This window comes from Drosophila subpulchrella, chromosome X, assembly GCF_014743375.2.
Source record: "Drosophila subpulchrella strain 33 F10 #4 breed RU33 chromosome X, RU_Dsub_v1.1 Primary Assembly, whole genome shotgun sequence".
Taxonomy (NCBI): domain Eukaryota; kingdom Metazoa; phylum Arthropoda; class Insecta; order Diptera; family Drosophilidae; genus Drosophila; species Drosophila subpulchrella.
Genome location: NC_050613.1, coordinates 7,068,407 through 7,079,554, shown reverse-complemented (window position 1 = coordinate 7,079,554; position 11,148 = coordinate 7,068,407). Strand labels below are relative to the sequence as shown.

General features: G+C 44.8%; 1 protein-coding gene across 6 annotated transcripts in view; it reads right to left on the bottom strand.

Moving 5' to 3' along the window:
- Positions 1–2,615: 2,615 nt before the first annotated feature.
- The window catches only part of LOC119556403 (teneurin-a), a 256,048-nt gene continuing 247,515 nt past the window's right edge, over positions 2,616–11,148 (bottom strand). For all 6 annotated transcript variants that reach the window (XM_037868580.1, XM_037868582.1, XM_037868583.1 and 3 more), the window contains one exon: positions 2,616–10,510. In XM_037868580.1, the coding sequence (XP_037724508.1) occupies positions 6,639–10,510 (3,872 nt within the window). In that variant the 3' untranslated portion in view covers positions 2,616–6,638. The remainder of the gene's footprint in view (positions 10,511–11,148) is intronic.

Sequence of the window (11,148 nt, the reverse complement as noted above, 5' to 3'; positions counted from 1 at the left end):
TAAGCTCTTCCATATTTGTACAATAACATAGATATAGAATGGGTTTATTTTCTTAAACAGCGCTGGAATGAACTTAGGATCAAACTTAATAATAGACTACCTTAATGCTGTCTAAAATTGAGAATGGCCTTCCCATCTATGGATTACCTGATATCAATACCAGAGTCGCGCAAACTACATTCAGACTTATACCAAATGTGCACAACTAACTCTATTCTTTTCAAAGACTACGAAATAGTCGTGAAGCGCAGATGGAAATTCAAAGTTCAATAAACGATAAGAAGATGTATATACTTCATCAGGAGACATGACATAGAACAACATACAGTTGGAATAAAGTCATCCCGTCGCCTATGTGAAAACTACGTGCCACCGTCATCGACACCACTCTTCACGACTTTCAAAAATCAATAACTCCAATTACAGTGCACTGATAATCAAATCAATCGATGATAAATCAAAGTCCAACGCCACAACTACCTTTCTGTGGTAGATGAACGGGGATTAGCTATTATTAGGGCAAACTTAAGGGAAGATATATCATCTGCATTATAGTCTGTCCACCCTGCAAGGAGTCCAAAACTTCTATCAATGTGCGAGTCGATGGCCACAGTAGCTAGTTACTCCTTTCCTTAAATAAATTATTATATTTTAAAAGCAATTGTATGTTTAATAGTTAATACTGAAATAAGAAATATAAAAAAATTGATTAAAGTTGTTTTGGAAAGTGAAACTGTAAACATTTCACAAACAATTGCTTGTTAGAACTGTGATTTTCATTTATTTCACAAAATGATAAGGACACCTAAAGATACCTAAGAGTTCCCCAGAAATAGTACTTCAACTGTTGGGGATCTTAGGATACTTGAATTGGACTTCAAAGTGGTAAAGTTTGAATTTAATTGATTGCATAAAAAGGTCAAGATACCAAAATATTTATGGCTTATAAGAGTTCCCCAGAATCAGTACTTAAACTAATATAAATTGGAGATGCAAGGCAGTGGCGGATCCAGAATTTGGTTGTGGGGGGACATACAAATATATTTGTTGAGTTGAAATAAAAAAAACTTGGAGTAAAATACATATTACAAATATTTTTTACCCGAGGGATGGAGGATTTTTTTTAAAGGAAAGAACGATTTTTTTATTTTATATACAGGATTAGGTAGTTATTTCAAGAAAGGTAAAGTTAAGAATGAGATCTTTGTTAATTGTTTAGGACAGCTGTTCTAACACGTTTTTAAAACACAAAATCTTTATGGTTTTCAGGAGTACCAGCTAGCTGTTGATGGGCCCACCTGACTCGAGTTCTGGTCCTTGTATTCGTTTTTGGCATATTAACATTCCGGATCGAAACTGCTGTGGGACTTTGACTTCTGGCACTTCTTTGGCGCCGGCTCTGTGCTTTTTCCCCCCCCATTTTTGCTATTCGGAATTCGGCCGGGTGTCAGGTCTAGGCTAGAAAACAGCTCTTGAGGCAGAGGTAGGTGCATACTGATGATGCAGATGATGATGATGGAGATGCAGATGATGGAGATGACGGAGGGTGCCGGCAAGTCTGTAATTGAAATGCAGAAAATGGAGAGCAGCCTCGACCCGGCTGAGGTGGATGCCCCGCCCATTGGCAGCCCCTTTTTCTGGGGATAAATAATGCAGCAGTCCCTGAAGGGGGTCGAAGGGGGTCGACGGGGGGGCCAAGGAGGAGGACTTTGGGGGCCAGGTAGTGGATGCTTTCTTCATCTGTCTCGGCCTGAGCCGCTGTTGACACATAGTTTGTTGTTGGTAAACAGGCAACACACAACTGCTCAACGAGCACCTGAAGATGCTTTGTATAAATTTGAATATTTAACTGCAGCTGCGGATGAAGGTGGAGGTGGAGATGCAGAGATGCAGAGATGGAGATGCAAAGATGCAGATGCACCGGCACTGCCAGTCGGTGGCAGCAGTTACAGGGCCCAGAATCCAGGAAGGGGCCCAGAAGTAGCAACATTTCACTCAAATCTAGTGCAGCTGGCTCCGGCATTGTGGGCCTGGCCAAATCTTTTGGCAAATGCCGGTTCCCCTTACCCATACCCATACCCACACCCCTAGCCCCTTGCCCAAAACTCATTTGGCATGCATTTGTGTCAACGCTCTGGCCAAGACAGCAGCAGCAGCAACATCCCAGCAGCAACAGCAACATCACGGCAGCAACACCAACGCAGATGATTATTATGTATGCATTTCGGGGCTTAACTTCCTTGGGTGGCAAATGGTTCGACTGCCAGGCACTCCCACCGCTTCAATGATCACGTTTCCAGGGTATCTAAACAGTGCAATTACATCGACATATATGCTGTACCATTTGGGTGGACTGCAACAGCAATATTGAATTTCACTTTTAGGTAATATATATATAGTAGGAATATATCTTTAGGTGAGTACCTGCCAAGCCAGTTAAAATCCCTTTAAATATTATAACATTTTCCATTTGTGAGGAGTTATTTTCAGAGGTTTTATGAATCACAATACCAATATAATAATAGATTTAAATGTATTTCATATTTGTACTTACTCAAAAACCACTCCATTTCCGATCATTTTATTAAATAAAAACACAGGGTTATAGCTTCACATTTAGTTTTCATATTCATTTATTTATTTTTAATTAATTCATTAGTTTTTATTTATTCTTAGACCCTTGATATCCTCAGAAGTTGTGTTGTGTGTGGTTTTCTTTTTTGTTTTGGTTTATTTTTATCGCTTGTCGCGTTCTTTTTTTTTCGTTTTTGTTTTTTTTTTCCATTTATATATTTTCATATATAATATAGTTCAACTTAATACGCTTAAAATATTCTGGTTTCGCGTTGAAATCATTACATATATGGTATATCATTATCATTATTGCAATAATTATCGTAATTATTTTTATTTGATGTCATTTTATTTTACTGTTCTGCTGTGGTAATATAATGCCATATATAATTGTTCATTTACCGATAGATATATGCATATGCCTAGGGGGATCTAGGTGATGAATGGGGGTTATCGTTTATCGTTTGCATTGACAATTGCGGGGGGGTTGTTGTGGGAAGGGGGGTTGCTGCCCCCGCCGGCCCTTGAATTCTCCACTAAGCTTACACAGACAAAAAAAAGTTGGGGTGTTTTATGTTTTTTTGTTCATTTTCGTTTTTCGTTTTACGTTTAGTTTAGTTGAATTTGCCCTACAATATTCCTTAGGTTTGCTTGGTTTTGCCTCGGTTTATTTACTATTTGTGAATTACATAGTTCGATATACTACAGATTCCTCTTCTCTGCTATTTTGTCTAATAAATATAATTTGTTCTCCTTTTTTTGTTGTTCTCCTCTGCGTTTTATTTGTTTATAATAAGTATTTCAACTTTTCTTGCTGCGTCGCTGCCTTTTGGTTGGTTTGTTTATATTATTTTGTTTATTTGTTTATTATATCTCATAAATTCTTGTTGTTGCTAAATTTTGTTGTTTGCTTTGCTGTCGAGTGTAGATGCATCTGTATTTCTGTCGGTGTGAGTGTATCTGTGTGCGTGTGTATATGTATCTGTATCGGTTTCTGTATCTGTATCTGTGTGAGTTGCCTTCTAGTTGTTGTTTAGCTTGTTTATTTTGTTTGTGGTGTGCAAAACGTTTAAATGTTAATTTATCTCAATTGTTTCCCTGTTTCTTTATTTGCTAAGTATTTCTCCTCCTTTCCGCCCACCGGCTTTAGCGTTAGTTTAGGTTTAAGTTTAGGTTCAGTTGTAAGTTACTCCTTCGGTTTGAGTTGAAGTTCGTGTAGCTCTAACATAAATATCCTAAAATACTTGGTTTTTTCAGTTATGTACACATAAATATTTGTTGCTGCGTCTGCTGTTCTTGTTTTATTTTACTTTTACTGTTACTTTTTATTTATTTTATTTCGGTTTCCGCCGTTCTCAAGCCATTTCATAGTTCGCTCTAATCCGTAATGTTAATTTTAGTGTGCCATTTGTTTATATTTTTTGTTTGCTTTTGAAGCAATTTCATTTCGTTTTTTTTTTTTTGTTTTTCATTTTGTTACTTGTTTGCTTTTTATGCTTGCCAAATTCTAATAGGTAACTGACTCCTGCTCTTTTTCGAATTGTTTTGGTTTGCCAATTAACGAAACGGAAATGGAAACGAATCGAAAACCAGATGGGAGAAATTCGAGCGGAAAGTACAGTGGTACCCCGCACACGTACATCTAACACATAGACTCCTATACATACTACATATATATTAATACATATATATATGCCATTTATCGCATAGTTTGTCTCGTTTATTTTACATCTAGTTAGCCGCGACAACGATGGAGAAAAAAAAGCAAAAAAATTGCGCACACTTTTGCGTGTGGGCCTCTATTTTCTTTGTTTCTATAACTAGCGATTACGATGCACGGTGCCATATACGATATAACACTAGTTTACCTTGATTAGCCTTAATATATATACACAGATACTCCGGCAAATGTCGGGAGACACCGAATTTTCTTTCTTATATTTTGATATAACGCTATCGCACGCACGCGGACCCTCTCTCTCCTGAACGGACACTGTCTCTCTGTTGAGCGGACACTTGTCCGGTCACTCTCTGTCGTCCGTGCATTCTCTCCCCTCAGCGGACACGAAACCCCCTTGGGCTGACAGCACTCTCTCCCTTATGCGGACACTCATACGGACACTCATTCTGCTCTAAGATGCGTTCTACTTGGCTGGCTCCTCCGGCTCCCTTCTTGTCCAACTGATCGATCGTTTTGGCCTCGTTTTGTGGTCTGGTTTTTTCTGTTTTCGGTTTTCGAGTTGGTAATTTTTATAAAATTTCGTTTTCTTGCTCGTTCGCAACTAATTCAGCAATCTTTTGTTTTCCTTCTCTACGGGTTTTTATTAGCATTTCTTCGCTTAATCTCTAGGAGGCAAGGAAACGATCAACACACACGCGATTATTCAACTATAGCTACACATATAGTTGTGGCAATAAATTCGATAAGCACCAATTCATGGAAAACTAGGGAAATTCGGGCTGCAGTGTGTGTGTGTGGTATTCTCAAGCGAAGCAAAATGGGCGAAAATCATCCGATTAAGTTCTACTTTAATTGGCATCTAATATCTTTCTGGATCCCTGGCAATCTCAATCAAATTGGACGGAAAGCTCAACGATCTCGATCAAGGTTCCAAGCTGAAAACATATATCTATTTCGTGTTTGTGTTGTTTTTTTAATACTGTTTTTATAAGCTTTATTTAGTTCGATTCGTTTTATGGTTGTGAGTTTATATGGGCCGCATTGAGCTGAGTTCGAGAAAAGCAGACTTACAAATAATAACAAAACATTTCACATTCCACACAATAATAGCATTACATATGTATAATTAAAATTAGTTCGATATATTTTTTATGTTTTTCTCTCTTTTTGGATTGTGGATTTTTGTGTGTTTGCCCTTGCCTCGGCCATATGAACAATAATAATGAATAAATTAGTTAATTAAGTAGGACAAAACTTAAACTTATCTATCAGGACATTACAGCTATAGGTTTCTCTCTATAAATATGTGTGTGTGTGTTCTCTATATTTAATGTATATCCATATATATATGTTATTAAAAAAAAAACATTTCGCCTAGCAGCTAAATTTTATTTCTTCCATCTCTATAAATACGTTTGTTTTTTTGTTCTTTTCTTTTTTTCCGATGAATTTTCGAAGCTGACACTGTGCAAAGCAAATGAGAGAAAGCTTTCGCTAAGCAAAAATCTCCCACAACCCCAAAACCGGTTGTCTAGTGTAGTTAGTCCGTCGGTCTATGTGTGTGTGTGTGTCTGTGGGTGTTTTGGTCTGGGCCGTCCCCCAAAATGTCCACGTCCACTTCCGTTTCCGGTTCGCCCACCACTCTCCTCATCGCCCCTTTATGTACATTGGATGGCTGGAATCGATAGATCTGTGGGATCAGCTCCTGAAGGTCCGTCGTCGGTCGGTCGCCGTTCAATTTGTTGTTGTTTAAAACTATGCCAGTCTCAAAAAGCTCGAGTACCACGAAAAAAAAGGATACACCCGCCCCGCCCCCCGAATGGTGAGTTTCCCGCCTTCGCCCCTTATTGTGGTGAGTATGCATGTACATATGTCTTGTATGTATGGTACGCTTTATGCTCGTATGACTACTACACTATGCTATCCATTATCTTTATATCTTTATTATATATATATCTGTATATCTATAACTGCTTCTATATCCGTGGCTGTATTATTCTTTATTCCGTATCCGTATCTGTATCTGTATCTGTAGCTGACGGCACACACACACACATATAAACGTACATGCAGCTACATGGGATTATGTTGGCATGTCGCTTTCTTAATTTCCATTACTTTTTCTTTTTCTTTTTTCTTTTACTTTTCATTACTTTTCTCTAATAGCTAACAATAAAAAAAAAAATATTTTATGTATACGTGTATATATATATATATAATGTTCCTTGACATCAAAAAACTGGTTCGATAACATAGATTTATGTACTATATATATATATACTTTGATATATATATATATATTTATAAATATAAATAATTATGTCTCCTGTTCTTGGGTTCTTGCGACGCTCCTTGCGATTTAGTGGGTCCTCCCTCCGTTGAGCTAACATTCGACCATAGCCTCCTCCTCCTCCTGGACAGGATCGATGGGATCGGTGGATCGGCGGCGCCTCCGCCGCGAATTCGGAACCCCCGCCGCACCGCCGGTGGCGCCCTTCTTCTTCACGAACTTGATGTTGTACGGATCCTCCGCCAGCTCCGGATAGAGGTTCACATCGTGGATGTACTCACCCTCGTAGTTGTTGGCATAGCTCTGCTTGAGGATCTCCTCGGTCTCCTGCTGGCTCCACTCCAGCGTGGTGGTCAGTCCGCTGCGCAGCGCCTCCTTCTCGCGGTGCCACGCCTTCCGCACCGCCGTCAGCTTGGCGTGGTGCATCAGTCGCTGCTGCTCCTTGGCCACGGTGGTGCCGTACCGCAGATTGATGATGGCGTGTGCCCCATGGATCTTCACATCCAGATAGTTGCCAGTGTTCGAGGAGGAGCTGCTCGACGAGGAGGAGGAGGCAGTACCAGTTGCCCCACCCGAACCACCACCCACAGGCGCCTCCCTTGTGATCTCGTGGAAGGTGGTGTTCACCTGACCCTGCAGCCGCTTCAGCTGCTGGCGATCCTCGGTGGCCCGCCAGGCATCCTCTTTGACAAAGAAGAACGAGTCCTGCTGGGCATTGTGCACCACAAAGGTGAAGGGCAGCAGCTTGGAGCGATTGAAGACACTCGTGTAGACATCCCTGTAAATGGCATTGGCAGCCGGAACACTGGACACAATGGCCTGGCCATCGGCGGTGCGGGACACGACGATGCCCTTGCCGAAAGGTGGCTCCGTATCCGATCCAATGGTCTTCGGCGAGGGGTCCATCACATCGCATTTGAGGGCCGATCTTGGTGGCGCCGACAGCTGCTCAAAGTCCGACATTCGGCGCACATTCAAGTGGGCCAGGAAGCCGCTCTCCACCGCCATGGTGGGTATGTTGTCGAAGGGTCGGCGCAGATTGAGGGCCACCGGATTGGCCGGAGGACGACCCCACAGCGCCGGCGGTTGCCACAAATCCCTGGCCAGCTGAGGCACCAGATTACCCACATTGTAGCCCAAAGTTCGCATCCAGGCGGCAAAGTCCTCGGGATAGTGACGCTCGTGACCCACATTGATGGGATCGTTGCCATTGAAGCGGTACAGATGCAGCCTCGTGGGGGTAATGATCCTCTCGGCCACCCTTTGCCAATCGGGGGACATCCACTGGCCAATCAGTGGATCATACACCCGGCCATCGCCCATGTGCACCAGGGTGGTCACCTGGTCCAGGATGCCTCCACAGAAGTCGATGGGCAGATACAAATAGGGATTCGAGTCGTAGACAATGTGACCGAAGGGCGAACGCATGATCTCCCGGATGCCCTCGCCATACTGGTTGAAGAGCATCAAAGGAGTGCCACTCTGGTCCGTGGCCACGTAGTACTTGTGCCGGTACACCTGTGCAAAGATCAAATGACCCACATCGTCGTAGGTCAGCGACATCAGCTTGCCATCCCTGGGCGAATAGATCTGGCTGACCTCGTAGGGTCGCTGCTGATTGGTGTAGAAGAACTGGGTGACATTGCCAAAGTTATCCTTTCTGGTGGTCAGACGCTTCAGATGATCGTAGTAGTAGCGCACATCAAAGCGACCTCGTTTGGAGGCCCTCACCAAGAGACCCTGGGTATTATAGTGGAACCTCTCCTCTCTGGCATTCTGGGCCACCAAGCCGCGGGCATCGTACTTGTACTGCCCCTCGCCGAACTTCACAATCCTGTCCTGGGCATTGTACTCCATGGGTATGGTATTGCCCCTATACGTGAGGGATAGCAGATTGCCATTGTCGTCGTAGCGGAAGCCCCAAGGCTCCTGGGCCTCCACGCCCACCAGCTGTCCATCGCAGTCCCAGGTGTAGTTCTTTACATTGGTATAGCTGTTCACGGCCATGTTCCGTGTGTAGGTCCTGGTCTGGCTGATCCTGCCGTGCACGCCATAGGAGAACTCCATGCGGAACACCTCCAGCCGGTGGATGGCCAGGGCCATTCTCTGCGTCTGGAAGCGACCATCCACTGTCCTGGTGAAGCTAGCAGTGCCATCGTGCAACTGGGTTTGATTCTGTGCCGGCTGCGAGAACCGGAACTGTCCAATCAAAGAGGGTCTTCCGGTCCGTGGATCGTAGGCAAAGGCCTGCGACGGCAGACTCTGACCACCGATCCTGCCCTGCAGAGCCACCACCCTCAGCTGGGAGTCGTACTCGTAGCTGAACTTGGCATTGCTCAGTCCCGTCTTGGCAACATAGTCGATGCGCTCCTCGGCCAGCAAGCCGGCGGCATACTCGAAGTCCCAGCGGTACTCCAGTTCCCTTTCCGTATGCGACACCGTGCTGGGCATTCCGGTGGCCTCGTTGTACTGGAACTCACTGCGCCCATCCCCGTGGACCACCTCGGTCAGCTGGCCAGCGGCATTGTAGCGGTACACAATCCTGGCTCCATCTCCCGGCAGGATCGTCTGGAGCAGGGCGCCCGCATGACTGTAGTGCTGCAGATAGGCCCTCGTGCTGCCCGGCGGCGTGTAGGTGCACCGGATGAACCCAATCGAGGTCTGCATGCTGAAGCTATGCCTCGTTCCCGAGGGCAGAACCACATGCCTCAGTCCGCCGGCATCGTCGTACTGCAGCACGAACTTCCGCTGACTGGCCAGCCCGATCTCGGAGACCAGATTCCAGTCATTGTACACAAAGGACACGATACCGTCCTGCTGCGAGGTGATCTCGGAGAGTAGGCCATGTCGGTCGTAGCTGTACTTGAGCTCCGCCGGTCCCCAGGCCCAGCCCTCCACTCGGTTGAAGCGATCGTAGGTGATGTTCACCGGATATCCGTTGGTGGGGTAGTAGGACTTGGGCAGACCCGACTGGTCATAGGCCACTATCAGGATGGGGGTGCGTCGGGCGTCGTAGAAGGTCTCCCGGTTGGTGAACTGATCGAACTCTACGCCTATGACCCGCGACTGGTTCACCCAGATCTCGCGGTTCAGCGTCTGCTGGGGATTCCTCACATCGCCAACCAAACTGTACACCGAGTACATCGAGTTGGTCAGTCCCTCGCCCATGGTGACGCTCTGGTGCGACCACATGGCCAGCATCTCGGCCTCCACGGGCAGGGCGGCCTCCAGCAGCGGATGCCTGGCCACCGCCGAAGCCTCCACCACCACGCCATTGTCCCCATGGATCACCAGCGTGTTGTTCGCCTTGAGTTCCGCATCCGCATGGGCCTGTCCGCGCTTCAGGAAGGTGGATCTCACTCCTCCGAGGACCAGCAGTTCATTGGCCTCGCCGGCAATCCGCTCCCGGGAGAACAGCGACTCCACGGAGGCATGGACATAGACGGTGAGTCCCTGGCTATCGGCCAGCTGGGAGGTGATCCTCACGATCTCGCCGCTGGGCAGGATCATACCGGTGACCCGGCCAAACTCATCATACTGATAGATGTAGGTCTCACCGCCCGAGGACCGCGAGTTGAGCAGCCCCGTGTTGCTATCGTAGTCCAGCTCGATCTCCTGGCGACCCTTCTCGCTCAGCTTCGTCATTATGCCGATGCCATTGATCTGGATCTCCGACTTGTGGTCCTGCGTGTTCTCAATGGAACTCACCACGTTGCTGTAGTCGCGCAGGAACTGGATCTTGTTCCCAGAGGCATCCGTCACCGTGGACAGGCGGCCGAAGCTCGTGTTCTTCGAGTACAGGAAGCTATATCTGGTCTTTCCCGAGGTCAGATCCTTGGTGGCCACGTGCTGGCCATATCGGTTGAACACATAGATCTCGCTGGACGGCGGGAAGGGAATGTGGAACTCGCCGTTCTCGTCGTGCGAGGGCAGGTAGTGCTCCAAGGCCAAGACGTGCAGGGATCCTGGAAATATATAGGACATCGTTTGAGGATACATACTACATGTAAGAAAGATACTTTTTCAGAAACATAATATCTTACTTTATTGTACTTTTAAGCTTAGTATATCTCTAGATTCAAGTCAAGCATACTTATTAAAAATAGTATTGATCATATAACACTTATTTAGGATTCGACTATAAGTCTGGCATAAAAATGAAAAATACTTAAGATAAAACCCTATATAAGGTTTGGTTTAAGAAATCATGTAATTCTATAGGATATCACATATTCTAATTTGACATAAAAATATTCCTATTCTTCTTTAGGTTGACATGGTATTTTTAAACCAACCCTAAATCGGAATTCAATCCAGAGTCATAAATCCATTAGGTTTTTAAGTATTCAGTGACCCTAAAATTCTCAAGTGAGTTAACAAAAACATAATTTAATATCATAGTATCACAAATCCTTCATATAAGCCTTACTATATAAGACTTCTTATAGCCCACTTATCTTCAAAAGTAACGCCAACTACCCTTAAAAACTCACGAATTAATTTGAAAGAAAGAGTTGTTCATCTGATAGTTTCAAGAACCAAGGTAATTTTTAACGCCTGCCGAGTATAACGAACACTTGGAACTTTTTACACCCTTTCATAC